The 21,997-nt window shown below is 39.9% G+C and overlaps 1 protein-coding gene across 3 annotated transcripts in view; it reads left to right on the top strand.

The window, feature by feature from the left end:
- ERCC6L2 (ERCC excision repair 6 like 2) overlaps window positions 1-20,489 on the top strand; it is a 163,355-nt gene extending 142,866 nt beyond the window's left edge. For all 3 annotated transcript variants that reach the window (XM_044286635.1, XM_044286637.1, XM_044286636.1), the window contains exons 19-20: window positions 9,741-9,907; window positions 17,245-20,489. In XM_044286635.1, coding sequence (XP_044142570.1) covers window positions 9,741-9,907; window positions 17,245-18,118 — 1,041 coding nt within the window. In that variant the 3' untranslated portion in view covers window positions 18,119-20,489. The remainder of the gene's footprint in view (window positions 1-9,740; window positions 9,908-17,244) is intronic.
- Window positions 20,490-21,997: the final 1,508 nt, after the last annotated feature.

The following is a 21,997-nucleotide window of genomic DNA, read 5'->3' as shown; positions in this document are numbered from 1 at the left end:
AGAGGAGCATGAATAGGTCTCCTCACGCCGATTAAGGTGCTCTCTCCCCAAGGAGAGATAGTACCCCCCCCCCCCAAATCCTGAGGGCTTCTCACCCAGTTAAGCCAGTATTCTTTGCTCTGCACTGATGAGGGGCAGTCACCCCGAACAGCTGTCTGCAGATGAGGTGCTGGCTTATTTAATATCAGAGTCATGTTTCAAGGCTTATTTAAAGAGCTGAACATTGACTTATAGGATAGCAGCCTTACATCTGGTGGCGTTAGAGGCAGTGCTTGTTAAGAGCTTATTTGCATCCCTTTCTTCCCAGAATTCCAGAGGAGCATAAATAACCTATAAGTCTCCTCATGCCCATTAAGGCGCTCTCTCCCCAAGGAGAGATATTATCCCCCAAATCTCTATACATGGATTTTACCAGTGAACTGCGAGTGAACAATCAGTGCAGGAGGGATAGAAATAATGTGGCTCATAAGTGCATAAATACGCCGTTTTCTGTAGTAATATAGGGGTCGTCTCCCTTCAGAAAATGTCATTTATCATGTAGACAAAGTTAATACAAGGCCAGTAAGTTTAACATCTGTAGTGGGTTTTCTAAGAGATGATATTCTGGAACGAGAGGCACAGATCCAACTTGGCGCTGGCGTGGAGGAGGAGGAGGGCCCACAGGATGTGGTGAGCATAGCGGCGCAGCTCAGCAAATATGCCCATGTGCCGGAGGGGCTAGAGACTGGCCGAAAGAAGTGGCGGCTACAGCATCATCTCCAGATGCGGGGGAGAGGTCCTCAGACGAGGAGTGCCGAGGGGATGAAGCCTGGGCTCCTGTGACACCACGGAGCACACAGAGTACCCACCAGACCACTTTCTCCTGGCAGACCTCAGCGCCCGATCCTTGCTAAAATTTTGCATTACAAAGAGCGCTATTCTGCTACAATCTCGCGATCATCCTGATTTGACCATAAACGGAGTGAAAATCTCATTCTTTCCAGACTACTACACAGAAGCCTAGAAGAAAAGGGTTCGCTTCCTAGATGTCAAGAGGAGACTATGGAATCTGAAAATCCAATACTCCATGATATTCCCGGCGAAACTGAGGGTAGTGGCCATGGGCACTATGCACTTCTTCGAAGATCCGGAAAAAGCACTGCACTTTTTGGACTGCCACGAGAGTCAACTAAAGACACAGGACACAATCGCTTGAATGACAGGAGTTCTGGCGGAGCCGCTACTACATTGTTTGATATCTGCTCTTTTTCTTCACTTTTTGTTTTTTCTTCTTTTCGGTTCTATTTATAACCGATTACAAACTGCCTCAACAGGAGTGTGACAGACCGCTTCGCCTCCTGACTGGGTGCCTCCGCCAATCGATTCTTCCCAGTGCTCACCGAGTACTTCTAAGCACTCCACCGGACACCATCAGCACTGTAGTCCCCACTTCCAGCGTTACAGCTTGGCTGGGGTCTCGCTGTCCTCCACCCACCATGGGCCCAAGACTAGGATCCAGCTTCCAGTGGGTAGAACTGTGTTGTAATAGCAGGGGAGTATAATACTGATAGCAATCCCCAGAGTAAATATAGCTGTCCCGTCCCCCGTCCCCCCACACACATGAGATGAGACTCTATGTTGATGGTGAAACAAATCAAGAACTCCCTTTTATTGAAGACCAACTCAGTATATATACAGTTCAAGAAGTCTAATGACATAACTCAATCACACATGAACCGCATGCAAACAGACATCCCTTCCCCAGTGTCTTAATGGAAGAATAGGGAGAGAGGAGACACATGTGATGGGATTATCTCCTGAGTGTATCATAGGGTGATCTACTCCTCGAACCCGGTGTCGGCTACTCCTAGAGTCAGCTATCTTAATCCTATCACTAACACAATAGAACAAAGGGACAAATAAACTAACGCATTCATTGGGAGTCTCAGTGCAGTTAACCCTTTTTGTGTTGCGGGATTCACACCTTGCCCTTTTAATGGGCAATAGGAAAGATGTGGCCTAGAACTCCACACATAAATCAGGGTTAATAGTTCCTTGTAACCCCAAGAGATCTGAGGGGGGTCTCCATAGTTCTGGGTCCATAGTCCATAGGAAGGAGGCTAGCCCTCAGGCTTTTCCAGCAGCCCCATTGACGGTTCAGTCCGTCGCAAGGAGGTCTGGACCGCATGGTGTTCTAGCAGTATGCTCGAGCTATACTTACAGATCCCTTGACGCAGGAGTATGAGTTACATGTGGGACTCTGTTATCAGACTCTAGTCCATGCATTTTGAGGCATAGGGCTAGGCCTTTATTAGAAAATGTTTGATTTGGGTTTGCCAAGGGAGGAGATTTGGTTTGAGATATAACTGGTTTAACTGTTTGTACCTTTTCATTTGGGGGCTTGCAAGGGGTGGGGGGATTGGTCACATTCCTACATTGATCAGGGGTTCTGTTTTTTTCATGGGGTGTGGGGGAAGTTACCCCATACAAGTAAGAGGCCTAGTTATAAATTAATACATTGGTATGACATATATGACTAAAATCTTGAGTTGGAATGTGAGGGGAATGGCTGCTGCGACGAAGCGCCATAGTATTTTTCATTATCTATCATGCTTTCAACGGCAACTTAATTTTGATTTCTTGGCAGATTATGCAGCGGTCCCTTGGCTCCTAGTGGGTGACTACAACAGGGTACCTGATGAAACTATGGATAGATGAAGAGTAGCGGGGGGGCATATGGGTATCCGGGGGCTGATGGACGTTTGGAGACTGCTTGACCCGGCGAAGCAGAGTTACTTGTGTAGCTCCTCTACTTATACTACTCTATCTCATATTGACCTGGCTCTGACTAATTATATGTTTCCATTGGTGCACTTATCTGAATACTTACCCAGGTCCCTGTCGAACCATTCCCTTATGAAGGTGGAGTTGAACTTGTCCGGAGGTGCCAGACCGGGGGGAGATGTAATGTATTCTGGTTACAACTCCTGGGGGATATGTTGGATATTAATATAGCGTTGCAGGAGTATTTTACCTTCAACGCAGTCACAGCATCTGTCCACTCAGTCTGGGAAGCCATGAAGGCCTTTCTAAGGGGGGAGTTAATCAAATCCATATGCAGACATAAATCTAAATCCAAGGAGGTTGATGTTAACATGCACGAGATAGGGGTGCAGAGGAGGCCTTTACATCCGTACCATCTGAAATGTCCAGTATACAGTTAAAGGAGGCACAGGAAAATTGGAGGTGTCATTTGCTGCAGGTTGTGGATAGTAAGCATCTAATTTTTAAACAACGTCTATTTGCGGAGAGAGAGAGTAGGGCACTTGTTATCGGTTATCTCTAAGGCCCAGCAAGGGTCATCATGCATTACTGAACTTGTAGACAGCCAGGGACAGACGAGAAACGATACGGGTCTCTTGCTTTGAGGAGGAGATATTTTACTTTTTGGGAGATGAGGCACTGGAGTTTATGGCTAATGATAAAGCTCCATGGACTAATTGTCTCGCTGTAGAGATATATAAGAAATTTCAGGGGGTGTTGCTGCTGGAACTGCTGAAGGTTTTCAATTACTCATTAGGAGTGGGTACCCTCCCCGAATCTATACAGGAAGCACTCATAGATCTTTTCCGGGTTTAGGTATTACTACTAACATTACCAGACTCCTACAGGCCCATCTCGTTGCTTGCAGCCGAGGTCAAAATCTTGGCCAAAGTTTTAGCAATAAGGTTGCACAAAGTGATAATGACAATATTTCACCCAGATCAGACGGGCTTCATGCCTCAAAAGTCCACTTCCATCAACATTCGGAGGATTTTCACTAGTCTGCAGGCTGCGGCGGATAATGGGGGAGATAGAGCTGTGCTCGCACTCAATGCTGCCAAGGCCTTTTACAGCGTGGAGTGGAGGTATTTGTGGTGCACAATGCAGTTCATAGGCTTTTGACAGCAATTTATAAAGTGGGTAAAGGTACTATACTCATGTCCGAAAGCGCGCATTCGGGCAATTGGGGTAGTGTCCTTGTTATTTTAATTACCTAGGGGTACCAGGCAGGGATGTCCGTTGTCTCCTCTGCTGTTCGCAATAGCAATAGAGCAACTGGTGGCAGCAGTACGCAGCTCCTCTATTATACGTGGTTTCCAGTATGGACAGGTGCATAATAAAGTAGCTATGTATGCAAATGATACACTGCTTTTACTTGGGGACACATCGACTTCCTTGTCAGCAGCCATGACACTCATTGATTGTTTTGGGAAAGTATAGGGACTGACCATAAACTGGCAAAAATCGTCTCTGATGTTTTGGGATAAACAGACCTCCTCTGCAACTGCAGTAGCTAATAATATCCCGTGTGTGTGACGAATATTAAATATTTTGAGATTCATATCTCACCCCCACTGCTGGACTTTGAAGAGCTTAACTTAATGCCAATACTTAAAAAATTTAGTATAAAGGTTAAGGCATGGTGTAAACTTTTCTTGTCCGTGGTAGGCAGAGTCAACAGCTTAAAAATGGTTATGATGCCACAACTTTTATATGTATTCCATAATGCCCGGGTCTGGTTGCTGCTATATAGATTCCACAGAATCAACGCATGACGAAGGGGACAATCTACAATAAAACTAGAGACACTACAATATGCAAAAACAGCAGGGGGGGGGGGGACTGGCGTTACCTAACCCGTGGATATACTACTTAGCGGCTCAATGCCAACACTTTAGAGGTTGTTTGGATTCAAACACAGGAGATATGACGGGTCAGATACTAAGGCAAAAATTGGGGGAGAGATCTAATGTGGATTTTGGAGGGATCAGGATTTCCTATAGTGGATGAGCACAACCCGCTAATAGGGCTCATGAGGAAGGTTTGGGGGAAGTTAAGCAACTGAGAGGGGTCACAGGCATCACAGAGTATGTTCCCTTATGGAACAACCCCCTACTCCGAGTTTCTCCCCCTATCAGGGTTTAATGTGTGGAAGGACAATGGTGTGAATAGGATATGCAATCTGTTAGATAACGGGGGGCGTCAGAGCATTTACTAGCTTACAGGAGAATTATAATTTACCACACGTGGTAGTTTGTACCAATACTTGCAGATACGACACGCATACAACTCTATGGATAAAAAAGTGGAAAGATGGCCTCTAAGGATAATACTCTACAGCTAACAGTATTATGGGGAGATAAGAAGGGGTTAATATCCACAATTTATTAGATGTTGCTAGATAAATTTCTAGACTCACACCCGCTATCTTGTATGAGAGCACGGGAAAGGAACCTACGGGAGATATCTCAAGAGCAATGGGGAGACATTCTCGAGGCGGTACCGCAGTTATCGCTGAGTGAACATGGGAAATTGTTTTGTATATGGAAAAGTGATTATATTTAATAAGTAAAAATTATCTGATAAAAAAAAATTAAGTAATAGATTTATTGCATAAATAGTGTAAAATTGTGGCATATAGTATCTAAAACGAATATCAATGTGTTTTATGCAGTTACAGTTATAACCATTTTTTTGCTTCAATGGTCTTGTTTGAAAGAGAACTTCAATCAAAAAATAAAAATAAATTATAATCTCGTTGTCCTACCGCAAGAAACAGAAAATTCTAGGGGCATGAATGTTAATGTTTCAGGACTATCTACCGTGTATGTGAGCCGTTTATACGCCAGCATAATAGGATCTCTTTATCAAGCAACAGATTGTCAAATGGGCCGCTGAAAATAAAGATATTAGAAAGATCTCTTTTCACTGGGAACACAACAGACAGTTAAATGAACTCTTTCAGTGTGAGTTTGTGGTAGGTCTTGTAACTGATTGGCATGGATCCCAGAATGCTGATTTAAGACAATTCAAGGATAATTCATGGTTGCCTGCGGCTTACATCAGAGTTACATCTTACAATATTATGTTTACTGTAACATTTTGTATCCTTAGGCAAAAATCCTTGACCAGGTGAATTGTAAAGAGTGAGAGTTTCTTAACATGTTTTCACAATTGCAATTAAAAGATTTTTTTTTTTTTTTATTCTTTTAAGTTCCATATGCCATCTGTGTTGACTTATTTACAGTACATGTTTTTACAGTCTTTGGACTTTCTTTTTTCCTTGCAGAGACAATTGAGTGACATTCTAATTTTATAGGATTTGGATGTTATTCCAATAAATGTGTTTGAACAGATGTGTAAATAAAACGCATTCTTGCTTCTTCTACTATACTTTCAAAAGGGAATGAGGTTAGGGCCTATTAAAGGCATAAGGATTGTTGGCAAGATGAGACTGGTACTGTATCAAGAAGTTACAATTCCTAATAGTTAAACATACCTATTGGATTACATTTTAACCACTATACAGAGCAGTAGTCACCAGAAAATTGCTGGGGGCATTCAATTTTGTTTTTGCTGTCGGAAACAATGGAGCCATTTAGAAAGATTAACGTTATATTACTTTTAAAGAGGATCTGTTTTATTTTATTTTTTTCAGTTCAACAGAGATCTCCAACCTTTTTGTACTTTCTGACATTTGACACTAGTATTATCACTCTTTGGTAGTTAAAATATGCCTGCAATAATGTACTCGGGACTCTTAAGGTGAGCCACACAGCAAGGGATTGCAAGACACATGTGGCTCCTGATTTACTAATTGAGGACCACTGCATTACACTATAGAAATATTTAATAAAATGTACCTCTTACTTTTTTGTTTCTTTGAGCCATTTTTCAAGAAATGTTTATCTGCAAATGAGCGTAAACTCCAAGAGGTTACCTGTGTCTGTCTCTAAAGGCTGGGAATTCTGCGTAGACCAATCCCTGTTTATGCAGGGTCACATAATAGGCCACTTGTCATGTAGAGGAAGCTGCTAAATTATGTTTTCTGAACTGGAGAGGCAATAAAGCACTTTTTAGTTATATTAAAAAAATTTTCCTGTTCTAGAATAACTTGTCAGCAAAATCACACTGTGTTAACCACAGATTCTATTAAACTGTGTAAAGTGCTGCATCATCAATCCATTGCGAAGATGGAATAAGTTTGACGAGATCACAGCACTCCAACCGCAATACTGGAAAACCATTGATTTATTTTCAAGAGTCCATAAACATGTGACGTTTCAGCTCTCATCTGGAGCTGAAAAGTTGCATGTTTACGGACACTTGAAAATAAATCAACAGTTATATATAAATTTTAGGAAAAAGGATAGTTGACATAATTTGAAAATGAACAGGATTACGTTGCAGCAAGAGTGTTTTCAGGTGGATTCAAGTATTGTCTTATAGGTGGGACCCGCAGCTATATCGAGAACGGAGCCCTGCAAGTGAAGGAGGGCGCACTGCGCATGCGCAGCCGCCCTCCATTCATTTTCTATGGGGCCAGGCTGGGCCGTTGCAAGGATTTTTGTCAACACAAAAGCAAATCTACATTTTGTCCATTTCTTGCCTTCCCCCCATCATTTCACATTTCTGCCCCTCATGATTCATGTCCCTTTCTTGCCCCCCCATATGCTAATATAGTGCCATCCTCTCCCCCTGCCCCCTAATGTGCCAGTATCATGGCGCCAATAGCCCCCCCCCCCCCCCATGTCAGTGTTATCCAATACATTACAGAACTCTAAGGGTTACATAGCATCATAAATCAATATAATGCTATGCGACACCTTCAGTTCTGGAAGTTCAGGACAGGAGCTACTCTGCTAGTCCGGAGTGTGACACTCGCTCGTCTGAAAGCGGCCTTACTAACTTTTTTTATTATTATTGGGTAATTAACTGAACTGTAGTAAACAAAAGATTAATGAGGGAATAGTAAAACATAACTCTTATTGTGTTTAATTAAAAGAGCAAGTGACACTTGTGGCTGAGATGAATACGTTTAAAATGGGTCTGGCAAAGTAGGTAATAAGTTAGTTTATTTATTGCCCTTTTTCTATTTTGTGCAAGATTGCTTCGTGCTAGAATCTGCCCCAACACCGACTCAATTGGGGTTTCACCATAATTGTCTAATCAGGGAGTGCATATTAGCGTGGTTCGTTCGTAAGGAATTACATGAAGGCAGTGGTGAGTTGCCCCGTTCTGCCTTCTTTTTTAGGTATGACATTCCACCCCACTTGGGAGCTTGACTCCTGGGCTGGCCAGTAGTACTAGAATGGGAGCATCTCAGCTCCCCACTTAAGACATCGTCCCAGCATGTTTTCCCATAGTGAGAGCAAAAACATTCTGCCTCAGTAGGGTGCATCCACTCAGCAGACAAAAGGAGGAATAAAAGGAGAGGGGAGGCGCAGATTCCATCAGCCAGGGCCAGCCTTGTGTCCCCCTCTAGAGCAGTAGCATCCTGTCACCTTGGAGACCTCCTGTATATCCGGCATCTTTCAGCCCTCTTGACAGTAACCTGTCTCTAGAGTAATGCAGTATCAATTCAGATATTATTGATTTAAAGGGAACCTGTAATGTTGAACATGGTGTCTGAGCTGCAGGCAGCATGTTATAGAGCCGGAGGAGCTGAGCAGTTTGATTATATTGTTTTGTGGGAAACAATTCAGCATAACCTGCATTTTATTCAATTAAATTCCCCGTTCATTCTGGGCTTTGAAGTGATTGACAGCTATCTGTGTATTCACAGTTATAGAGGGAAGGCTGTCGATCACTGATGGGACCACCTCCTGGACTTCAAAGCCCAGAATAAAAAGTATTTAAATGAATGAAATAAAAGTTTTACTGAATCTTTTCCGTATACATCAATCTGCTCAGCTCTTCCTGCTCTATAACATGCTGCCAATTACTTTTCATTTTCATGGTGACAGGTTCCCCATTAATAGTAAATATGGGAATGGTAAATGAAGCTTGCCCACAAATTGTTGCTATTAATACACTCTCTTCAGTGCCTGAAATCATTCAATACATTTTAATGCAAAAAGAATAGAGAATACTACCTTACCCCCCCCCCCCCCCCCAAATACTATCTTATCATACACAGGTTCAGGTAACTATAGAATGAGTCGCTGTTTTTTCAAGATAAGTGCATCAATTCTTCTTGCCTACTTCTTTATACAAACTCCGGTCAGACATCTTTAAAATCAGTATAACATCCTCTAATTTTCCATCCTCATCACTTACTAGTGTTTGAAAAAAATGCCCTTATAATAGTGGGTTTCATAGTCCTACAAGCAAAATTAATTTCCTGCCCTTGTCCACGAGTCATCATTATTGGTTCATTGGAAAATAAAATGTCAATGTCTGGTATTAACACACAGTAAAACTTTGCTTTCTCAGTACTTGAAGAAAAGTTGTCATATAATTTATGATGCTCAAGTTGATGGATGTGTTCCTCCTGCCATCGTTGTCGCAAAATGTGAAATACAGCAGCTTAATGTGAAATCCAAAGATAATTTTACAACTGTTTTTTACATCAAGACCTCCATGCTCAACCGAGCTGCCCAGGGATGTTTTGTTAGGTGACACTGACTTGCTATTAACAAGCTGTATAAGGAAATATGCCTTGAGATGTTACTGGAAGAGTGTGACTGAAAAAGGACTGTTGCAGTGATGTAAAAGCAAACGGCATACCGTAATAGTGGCCTAATGAGGTTAACCATTGCCCTTCTACTACTGGTATATTTTATGTTTCTGCTTCTTTTGCCAGACTGCCACCTGGCACTGGATTTAGATTAGACAATTTGTCTTTATTTTAAAACCATAAAATAGAATGAAATAGTATCACAGCAAGAAATTAGGCCACAGTATAACTTGTGTATCTGTTTTGTCTTTGAGTATAGAAATCTAACTTGGTCAACGAAGATGGATTTTCGCAGCAAAGCACCTGGGTTAAAGCACCTGAGGACAACATTAGTATGATGAATCCAGTGGTCCAAAAAGAGAAAAAAGTCCTTCAGGCCGGTAACGCAACATTTTTGGTTGGTAGTACGCCTAAAGTGATAAGAAAGTAAGTGACTCTTATCTAGTATTGTACGCAGACTATAATGTATAACTTGACTTATTTGTAACAGTGTATGAAGTTACTAATGGACGTGAAAAATTCATATAATATACCTACTGTAGCATCTATCACAGTATATTTTACCGAAAACGTGTCGTTCTGCTATTTTTTAAGAACTGTTATTATGTAAGGCTGAATTCACACTGTGTTAGTAGAACCCCAGCGCATCATCACATGTGTACATAAGCCCTGGTTCACTAAATGGAGGCCAAATAGTGTCTGTTTTTTGCTGGTACTGTATGGGTCGAAATACTTTTTGGGGGAATAGAGTAGTCTGCAAAATATTTCTTGCAGAGGCACCTCATTTATTATTGGGAGCCTGTAAGTGACCACTGTATGGCAATGCAGTATCATACATCCAAGGTATCCTTCTGTTAAGGCCTCATGCACACGGCCGTGTTCCATGGCCGAGAGCGGTCCGTGGTAACCCGGCCGGGATTCCTGCTGACAGCAGGAGCGCACGGCATCATTGGTTGCTATGACGCCTTGCACTTCATGCCGCCGCTGCACTACAGTAATACACTCGTATGATCTATACGGGTGTATTACTGTAGTGCAGCGGCAGCATGAAGCGCACGGCGTCATAGCAACCAATGACGCCGTGCGCTCCTGCTGTCAGCAGGAAACCCGGCCGGGTTACCACGGACCGCTCTTGGCCATGTGCATGATGCCTTAGTCTAACCACTGAAATATACTTTAATAGGCAGAGTCATAGGGGCTTTCCTGTTGACATGGCCTCTGCAGTACAGTAGTAAAATGGTTTTATGGCTAGGCTCACACCATCTTTTTTCCATACAGTTGAGGCATACTTTTTACTGTAAAAATTGTTACAAAAGGATGCAACTTTTTTGCATTAGCAATTGGCTTTTTTGCCGTTGACTTTTTACCATTGGCTTTTATAAAAAAAGAAATTAAAAAAAGTAGACATCTGAAGACTGCACTTCAGTCCTGTCAAAAAACTATATCCGGACACGCAAATGCTAGCAGTTCATCAGCTACTACTTTTTTTGACATTAAAGGGGTTGTCCAAGTTAATTGGAAAAAAGGCAGGGACGCTAGTGCAATAAAAAATAAAAAGTATACTGAGTGTACCAAACTGGCCCCAGTCCAGTGCTACTGCTCCATACTTGCCACCTGCCATGGTTTGCCGACTACAGCACTGACATGCCCATCTACCAGACATGACCACTGCAGCCAGTCACTAGCCTCAGCAGTTTGTGCCGTTTAACCCTGAGGCTTCAGTGCATCTTGGCTTTAGTGGCAGGAAGAAAAGGATTGGCAACTTTGGTACGCAGAGGATCCTAGATGCAACTATATTTTTTATTATTATTCTTCTAAGGTATTTTCACACTAGCGTTAAAGTTTTCCGGTATTTGAGTTCCGTCAATAATCCGTTTTATTATGCATCAGGATGTCTTCAGTTCAGTCCCTTTTACGGTATTTGGCCGGAAAAAATACCGCAGCATGCTGCGGTATTTTCCCCAGCCAAAATTCCGGAACACTTTGAAATGTATTAATGCTGTATCCGGTACCAAGTGTTCTGGAAAAACGGATCCGGGGTACCGGTCTGCGCATGTGCATACCTTTAAATATGTGAAAAAGATAAATACCGGATCTGTTTTTCCGGATGACACCGGAGAGACAGATCCAGTATTGCAATGCATTTGTCAGACGGATACGCATCAGGATCTGGAAACAAATTATATCCGTTTGCACATGGATTTCTGGATCCGGCAGGCAGTTTTGGCAACGGAACTGCTTGCCGGATTCTTCTAACGCTAGTGTGAAAGTACCCTAATAATGTCGCTGCTGTTTTTTTTGTTTTTTTTTGTTAACTTGAACAACCCATTTAATGTGTACTTGTTTTTAAAGTAGAAAAGGTATTATAATGTTGTTGTTGTTATTATTATTAATATTATTATTATAAATTCAGCCACTTTGTCTCATGATGTCACATGCTCCTTTCTGCTGTAGCTGAAGACCCAATTTAGAAAGATAAAAATTAAATAAAACGTAGTCAAACTCTAACATTTCTCAGACTTTTAATTCAACATGCTAAACTATAGATTTTATAAGGGGGAAAGCAGTTTCTCCTTTCTGAGACGGTCATGCTGTCAGGTTAAGATTGAGGTCATGTTCTTGGCAACTGAAAGGTAAAGTTTTCTTGGCAGCTGCATACCAAAAACCAAAGTGGAAATTGGCTTAGTAAGGCTACAGTCTTTCACATTTGCAATTCCTTAATCTCCAAAATAACAAATATTTATTTGCTAATCCTCCAGAATGTACTCTGGACAGATTGTATAAACTGTATAGTATGGTGTGACCTTGTATAAAGTCAGTGCAGTGGGCCTGGAGATTGGAAAATATTTATTAGTGCTTAGATAAGCCATGATATTACATCAAATAACTTAATGAATATTCTTTCTGCAAATCTGTCCTTCTAATTAAAAAAGGAAATGATGCCATTAAATGAATTATATTGATAATCTTGTCTACCATCAGACTATAATAGTAGTCTTTACTACTTAAAATTACTACAAAAAATACAAATCCCCTTTTCTAGTACTATCTATGAGGTTCATTTGGGAAAATTTGTAATGATATATATATATATATATATATATATATATACAGTACAGACCAAAAGTTTGGACACACCTTCTCATTTAAAGAGTTTTCTTTATTTTCATGACTATGAAAATTGTAGATTCACACTGAAGGCATCAAAAGTATGAATTAACACATGTGGAATTATATACATAACAAAAAAGTGTGAAACAACTGAAAATATGTCATATTTTAGGTTCTTCAAAGTAGCCACCTTTTGCTTTCATTACTACTTTGCACACTCTTGGCATTCTCTTGATGAGCTTTAAGAGGTAGTCACCTGAAATGGTCTTCCAACAGTCTTGAAGGAGTTCCCAGAGATGCTTAGCACTTGTTGGCCCTTTTGCCTTCACTCTGCGGTCCAGCTCACCCCAAACAATCTTGATTGGGTTCAGGTCCGGTGATTGTGGAGGCCAGGTCATCTGGCGCAGCACCCCACCACTCTCCTTCATGGTCAAATAGCCCTTACACAGCCTGGAGGTGTGTTTGGGGTCATTGTCCTGTTGAAAAATAAATGATGGTCCAACTAAACGCAAACCGGATGGATTAGCATGCCACTGCAAGATGCTGTGGTAGCCATGCTGGTTCAGTATGCCTTCAATTTTGAATAAATCCCCAACAGTGTCACCAGCAAAGCACCCCCACACCATCACACCTCTTCCTCCATGCTTCACGGTGGGAACCAGGCATGTAGAGTCCATCCGTTCACCTTTTCTGCGTCGCACAAAGACACGGTGGTTGGAACCAAAGATCTCAAATTTTGACTCATCAGACCAAAGCACAGATTTTCACTGGTCTAATGTCTATTCCTTGTGTTCTTTAGCCCAAACAAGTCTCTTCTGCTTGTTGCCTGTCCTTAGCAGTGGTTTCCTAGCAGATATTCTACCATGAAGGCCTGATTCACACAGTCTCCTCTTAACAGTTGTTCTAGAGATGTGTCTGCTGCTAGAGCTCTGTGTGGCATTGACCTGGTCTCTAATCTGAGCTGCTGTTAACCTGCGATTTCAAAGGCTGGTGACTCGGATGAACTTATCCTCCGCAGCAGAGGTGACTCTTGGTCTTCCTTTCCTGGGGCAGTCCGCATGTGAGCTAGTTTCTTTGTAGTGCTTGATGCTTTTTGTGACTGCACTTGGGGACACTTTCAAAGTTTTCCCAATTTTTCGCACTGACTGACCTTTATTTCTTAAAGTAATGATTGCCACTAGTTTTTATTTTACTTAGCTGCTTTTTTCTTGCCATAATACAAATTCTAACAGTCTATTCAGTAGGACTATCAGCTGTGTATCCACCTGACTTCTCCACAACGCAACTGATGGTCCCAACCCCATTTATAAGGCACGAAATCCCACTTATTAAACCTGACAGGGCACACCTGTGAAGTGAAAACCATTTCAGGTGACTACCTCTTGAAGCTCATCAAGAGAATGCCAAGAGTGTGCAAAGCAGTAATGAAAGCAAAAGGTGGCTACTTCGAAGAACCTAGAATATAACATATTTTCAGTTGTTTCACACTTTTTTGTTATGTATATAATTCCACATGTGTCAATTCATAGTTTTGATGCCTTCAGTGTGAATCTACAATTTTCATAGTCATGAAAATAAAGAAAACTCTTTGAATGAGAAGGTGTGTCCAAACTTTTGGTCTGTACTGTGTGTGTGTATATATATATATATATATATATATATATATATAGATATATATATATATTAGCACAATTGCCTAAAAAAAGAGGAAGAACATTTTTCTAGATGGTGTTCCCATACACAAGTCTTGATCCCTCTGCATTGGAGTTGAGATGCTCCTAATTTATTAAGAGGCAGATGCCTTTTAATAAATGAGTCACATTTCTGGCAGTCCATGGATCAGAATGCAGTCTATGCCAGCTAGGGGTTGGTGGAGACTTCAACTATAACTTGCAACAATTTCTGGCTTAAGTTATAGTAAATCTGACAGGCCGTGCAAAGCCTTGCCCCCTTCGACTAAACCTCTCCTCATTTTCTCGAAAAGTCACAAATATGGGATGGCCACTTTTGTGGTGTAAATGCTCACCAATGTCTATAATTTCTTGACAATGCATGTCTACAGATGTATCACAGTTTTGGCTGGTATGAAGAAATTTGTATTCTTTTTCCCATTTTGCATTACCGGAGATATAAGTCTCCATACACTGCTAAGTCTCTTCAATGGAAACTGTACCCACATTCCCCTGAGCTGTATCTAAGACATTTTCTCCAACAAACGAATACTTTCCTCCTTACTTATTAGGGTCAACAACCCCAAAACGGCTTTCTACAGATGGAGCATTGCCTGGAAAAATGTCTCTATACGCTACTTTGTCTCTTCATTGAGAAACCGTAATTCCCCACACACCAGCATAACAAAAAAGCCAAATACATTTAACAAAAAAAATATACATAATTGTAATTTTTTGGTATTTGTATGTCCATTTTTTTTTTTTTTTTTTTTTTTTTATAATAAAAGCTTCCATTAATTTATAGGAGACCTTACTTTTTCTTTGTTCTTACCTGCAATTTGCGTACGTTTGAGAACCTCCTTGTGTGAACAAGAGTTTCTTGAAAGCTGACATGTTAAAGGAAATGTGTTTTGTTGGGAGGACATAGCTGTCTGTTTTTTAAGATTGGAAATGTAAGGCTAATCGCAAATACACTAATGTGGTCTGGGAAAAATGGCCAATGTGATGACTGCACTTTCCGAACCAACCGTGGTTCATTAAACCCAAAGTCACTGCAGCAGAGTGATTTATTGTCCTGTACTCTCAGCATCATTTGAGTATGAGACAATAGACTCATGGTTGGGTTGGAACTCGCAGCATCATAAATCTCTATGATGCAGCGAGTTTGGGTCAGTCTGGGAAATACAGCCGTCCTACTGACAGTTTTTCACAGATCAGATTTGGCTGTGTGAAATTTGCCTAAAAGTGGTAAAGTGGACAAATAATATTCTTTCAGATTTATACATGTGGGGAGATTTATCAAGACCAGTGCTTTCTGCGCTGTTCTTAATATCCTCTGCACTGCTGGAGGATGTGCCTAATTTATGAATAGGCACACACCTTGTCATAAATTAAGTGCATCCTACAGCAGTTTGTGCACCTAAGCAGAAACCTATGACAGCTCAGAGCTGCCGTAGATGTCTGGCTTCATTTCATAAATTTGTTGGAGCCGAGAGATGCGACAATTTCTTAAAAAGTCTCCAACTTTTTAGCGCCACTTTTCCGACACAAGGGATAAATATCCCCCATACTGTTTGAGACATTTCTTTAATTTTCTGATGGACATGTTTGCTTTTTTTTTTTCTAACACCTAAAAATGAATGGCAGTTTAGACTGGAGCTGCCTGTCAATTAGTTTTATATAAATGTGGATGAATTAAAACGTTTAAACTTTGTGTTATTGTGTTAAAATAGTGGAGTGGTTAAGTTTGTTCATATAAACCCACTATGGTCCCTTTATGAATATAGGATCTATGTTTGAATGAAATGTTGGGTGGAAGATTTGTCGCTGTGGACTTTTATGGAATGTAGAAGAAAAGGAGAAAAAAATATGGAGGTTGATGTCCCCTTGTCAGCACTGGCTGTTCTCACACTCAACATAATCAAAACTTTGCACATGTGTGTTCAGGAAAAAGTTTGCATGTCATAAGAGAAATATGGTCTAGATTAGCATTGAGAAGCACTTTGAGTAATTACCTCTTACAAGAAAAATACAGCTTGCATCACAACAAAGTATAGCAAGAAGTTTACAAATGTGTTTTTCAAAAGTTTAGATTATATTTGTTGACAGACATCTTGATCACAAAATATTTTCAAGTGTTCTTCTGTTTTACTTAAGTGGCCAACACAAGTTTTATTAGACTGATGTGGCAGTGATTTGCCAGTTTACAAGCATAGACATACTGATCTGCAGTATTTGTAAGAACTTCATGTGCCTGTATTATTCCTTTTCACATTGAGACTCTTGATTTGTAATGGAAAGTGGGCAGTCCATGCACACAGATAGTTAACTATGATGCTTGTATGTATGTCCCAAGTGGAGAAAGGTTAATTGGGATCAAAGAATAGCAGAAGTAAAAAAAAATCCACACATTCATAAAACACCACCTCATGTGTAAAAGTTCACAGCTTGTCTTACTTCAGTTTTGGCTTTTTTGACACGTTTTTTTTCATTCTTCATCCTTCTTGCATGATATAATTAAAATGCATAGATAAATGTTACTAAAAGGGGGGAGAAAGACACTTTGGTCAATGCCTTTTTGAAGGCTGGTGTGACTGTACCCCAACATTGCACCAACATTTTGGGCTTGGCACAAAAAAGCTGACAAGTGGTGTCTGCTTTAACTAGACCATACAAAGATGTATCAGATGTATAATCTTACATCAGCCACTGGGATAAATCTGAGGCATCTTTAAAATGTCTAGTCTAAGTTTATTCTGTCTAAATCTTACACAGGATTAGTAAATCCTGCCCCATTGACTGTTTGGCTGTTAGAATCAGTGACCCAATTGCATCTCATTGTAATTGTGCTGAAGGAGCGTTTTCATGGCGGTTGTAACTTGTATATCTGTAACTAAGTTGTATAATGCAAACTGAATATATTTTCCTGCATTTAGAGGGCAATGAAAACATTAACATTTCGATTTCTTTTTTATTTTGTAGGAGACATTTTGAGCAAATGGTGACATATTTCAAAATGGCTTCTGGGGAAGAGCTTGCTCGTTATCTAGTCAGTGTGAAGTCACATGTGAGACAAGCAATGCTTAGAGAATTTTATACCAAAAGATATTCTGAGGTGGAAGATCTTTACCCAATTCAGGTTCCTTTAACTGAAAATGAAATGAGAGAAAGTAAATCTAAGGACAAAAAGAACATAATCAAAATGAAAAGAAGAAAGACATGTGTAACTACATCCCTAGAATACACAAATAAGACTACCATATCTGTAGATTTAAAGAATAGTGATAACTCTGGACGGATAAATAAAATGAATGTGACAAAAACGGATAGTTTCAAGGACAGGAGGAATACTGAATCATCTCTAACTGTGCCTGTGGAAAAGAGTAGTAACAACTATGAAAGTAAACTAACTCTACATAATACAGACTTGAAAGTGACTGAGCCTGGTACAAGTTCTTCCAAGGAAATCAAGTATGTCAAAGAAGACCACTTGTTCAAACAAGAAAATCTGCCGGGGAAAGTGAAGAGAGACTCTGTTGCCGATTTACTTGGTGACACATCTATTCTGGATGATCTTTTTACTTCCCAGAGTAATCAGCGGTCTGCTGTCCTGCCAATGCCTTCTCAGTGTGAACCTGCAAAAATCAAACTAGCGCATCGTTCTAAAGACTTCTGGGATATTCTTAATGAACAAAATGATGAAAGTATCAACAGACTTACCGACTTGTCTGTAATTAAAAAAGTGTCTGAGACTTCATCTTTGCCTTCTGTGTCTAAAAAGGACAGCTGGAATGATTCTCTCTGGGTAAAGAATGAAAAGTTCTTGTGGAGGAAGAAGGAAAATACAAAAGAATGACCTCAGGATTGACCACAAAAATAAAATCATATTAACTGGGGAACGAGCAAAACACTTACCCTCCTTTTTATCTTTTTAGGTGCAGATATGTCAATTCCGGGAATGCTGTTCTGACATCAGAGATGGTCACATTGCTTCTCAGACTGGCTGATGTATACTTTGCATTTGATAGTCCAAGACTCTTCCTGCTGATCTTGGATTGGCCAGCACTGCTCACATGAACAGTGCTGGCCAATCAAAGAGCAGGGCTGGACAAAGTAGGAAGTGTCTTGGGCTACCGATTCACAATATGTATCAGTCTGAGAAGTTGTGTGGCCATATTGGATGGCAGAAGAGGACCCTGGGAATTAGTGGCTGTACAACAAAAAAAATGAAAAGGAGGGCAACAGGTAAGTTTTCTGTTTATTCCCCAGTAAATGTGATTTATTTATTTTTTTTATAATATTTTTTTTATTGCCTTAAAAATTAAATGTGATACACTTAAAGAGGACAATGATTTGAAAATAGTTTCTTCATTTTGAAGAAAATGTGCCACTTTTGTCCATGGTCTTTTTCTGGTATTGCAGTATGGCACACATCAATTAAATTGGGCAGAGCTGCAATACCGCCTAGGAATAAGAGTGTCATGGTTTCTAAAAAAAAAAAGGCAGATTTTATTTTTTTATAAACTTTTGCAGTTCCTTCAAATTTTGCCCAGGACTCAAAGTATCCTATAAACATTTTATTGTTTTTACTTATTAATATTTTAGTTTTGTGAAGAGTCCCACATAGTTGGCTTTTTATTTTTATTTTTTAGGAATGAGACTGTGTTCATACTGTTTTTATTTTACTTATTTATTTTTCACCTTTCTAGTTTTCCAAATTTCTTTATTTTAAATTACTGTACACAAGCGCCAGGTATATGCATAGATAGTGTAGATTCAATCTGTCACCGGGTTTATTCTGCCCTATCTGCTGTAGAGACCCTTGTTCCATCACTGGGTAATTTACTTTTGTTAGTGTCAGTAAATTTTCACAAAATCTGAATCAGACTATTAGCTGCAGCTGGAGCCAAGACTAGTCCTCGATATTCCTCGATATTCAACTGGTTGCAGAAACTTCTCGATATTCATGAGCAGCAGGCTCCCCCAGCCCACCTGTCAGTGATTGACAGCTTTCTCCTTATGTACAATAATGGAAGAAAGCTATCATTGACAAGTGGGCAGGGGAGTCCATTGCTCATGAATATCGAGAATAGCAGAGGGCATACAGCATTGAGAAGACTACAACCTCTGTTTCCACTACAAGTGATAAACACTGATTTTATTAAACCTACTGCACCAACAAAAGTAAGTGGCCCAGTAAAGGAATCATGGTATCTGTCATTACTTTAGGTTGCCCTCAGATAGGGCAGCATTTCCATACTAAGCATAGGCGCTTTATTGTGATATATTTAGTTAATAAGCAAATAAGTTTCCAGTTTCTCCAAGGCATTACACATGTTATGTTATTTAGGCACAGAACAGAGGTTATATCGGAGATAGAGTGCTAAATGAGAGAGCATGACCATTGTACAGCTTCTTTTATATAATTCTGCTGACCAGAACTATATATGCAGCTCCAAAACAAAAATGTTGACTATCTATCAAGCTGTACAATCTGCTACTTTTATATCTTAATTTGAACAATAATTGCTCCACCTATGTAGTCGGCCTACAATTCTACAGAAATGGCACTACATAGTTATATGAAAACATGGACGTACTCCAGAATCATTATTACATGGGATATGCGAGCAATTACTAATACAGGAGAGGTGACAGGTCCTCTTTAACCTATTAAAGCAAGGTAATATGTAAACCTTGTTGAGTTTGGATCCACGCAAGGTCTTGATGAAGACACTACACCTGCAGTGAATCTGAAGGGGACATGTCATCCGTATTTCTCAACAGGTTTCAAGCTTGTAACATCAATAGACTGCCGGAGGATGCGCCTAATTTACAACAAGGCCTGCACCTCATCATAAATTAGGTGCATCCTCCGGTAGCACAAGACCGATGCAGAAAATGCCAGTCTTGATAAATCCCCCCTTCTAAGAGGTCTCTTTTATTAAATATGATTATAAATCACCATGTCTCTGGAGCTCATGCTTCTGTACATTTAGGCTTGCTGTACGGAAGCATGATAATCATTGCATCCAGCACCATTGTAATTGTGCTATCACTTGGATAAAGCCCATGATGATGTACAGTAGCTTTTTTTTTTTGTACTCAAGAGATCAAGATTTCTTGATACATATGTTTCTGTGTGATATTGTCACAATTGTATTTCAAATTGTCAATTTGGATAGTAGCATCTTGTTAAAAACTGCTATTATTTATTAAAAAATTGCAACTTATGAGTCTTGTAGCACTTCATTATTTTTAGCCCGTTCATGCACCTTGACGTGACTGTACATCCAGGTGAGGCCCTACTTTGTGCACCTCGAAATATTATTACATTGCAGGGATGATGCAGGCACAGTGGTTTGCAAGCGCCATATCCAGCAGGAGACTAGCTGTAATATACAGCTGGGCTCCAGCTGCAATGGTGGAAATTGGAGCAGGCTCTGATCCTGGCATGAACAATAATGACCGCAGCATCTAAGCAGTTAGACAGAGGGAGAGAGCTCCCTTTGTCACTACATCTCACATCCACCACCCCACTGTGTTTGCTGTTTGTCGATAGTTGCAGTGACTGCAGAATGGAAGGCTTAAGAATATCACCCAGGTTTGCCATGTACAAATGCCAATTGGACTCTGAATGAGGCATATTCTAATAGAATACCTGTCAGTAGTATACCAACTAGCATACATAATGCACTGTACTACGTAAGTAGCGCAGTGTAATATGTATGTGGCCAAAGGATTGCTTGTTGAAGCATCCTTGAGAGACAAATATATAAAGTAGAAAAATGTTTTTAAAAAAATCTATGCAAGTTTGGTATTGCTGTGTCCAAAAGGGCCTGTTCTTGAAAAAAAAAAAAAAAGCTCCAGGTGGGAACTAAAGCATTAATATGGACACAAGTGAATAAAGACACCTATTATTCTACATCTCAGTTGTCATGTTGTGATCTCTTCTATACTTTCCTGATGGGATCTGAGATTGAAGTCTGGATTGCGTGCACCCACCATGTTTGTTTCATTTTTATCCAACTGCTGCTTTATTCTGAAGAGTTTCTTCCTACAAATATATCAAGTCATTTAACTCACACAGTGAATTCAGTAAAATTAAAATTAAAGACAATGCCAAAATTGCTATTTTGTATATTGTAAAATTATAAATTTGTATGTGCCGCAAAATGGTACCAATGAAAAGTACAAATTGTCCTGCAAAAAAAAAAACTGCACACAGCGCCATCAGTTGAAAAATAAAAAAGTTATAGGTTTTAGAATATGGAGACACAAACATGTTTATGTGATATATTGGATTCAAAAAATGGTAAAACATAAAAGAAATGTGGTATTACCATAATCATATTAACACATAGAATAAGCTAGGCAAACATACTTTACATTACATACTTTATATTTACAACACCTACAACAATGGCTGATTTTCAGTGTTTTTTAAATTCCACTAGAAAGTTAATGAGTAAATCAATGAGTTATGTGTACCCCAAAATGTAGCCATTGAAGCATACAAGCTCTCGTAGGGCCATATTGATGGAAAAATAAATTTTTTATTGCTCTTGGAATGGAAAACCTGAAAAAATGCCTTTTTCTAAATGCCCGAAATAGACTGGTCCTAAAGGGGTTAAAAGTTCAGCTAAAACTAAGATGATATTATTATTATTTATTATTAAAGGGCTAATAATTCCATAGCGCTGTACATATTTCAAAGGAGGTGAAACTACTTTCA

The sequence above is a fragment of the Bufo gargarizans genome, chromosome 3 (assembly GCF_014858855.1).
Source record: "Bufo gargarizans isolate SCDJY-AF-19 chromosome 3, ASM1485885v1, whole genome shotgun sequence".
NCBI classification, from domain to species: domain Eukaryota; kingdom Metazoa; phylum Chordata; class Amphibia; order Anura; family Bufonidae; genus Bufo; species Bufo gargarizans.
Note: the sequence above shows the minus strand (reverse complement) of the source record. Positions and strands in the feature narration are given on the sequence as shown.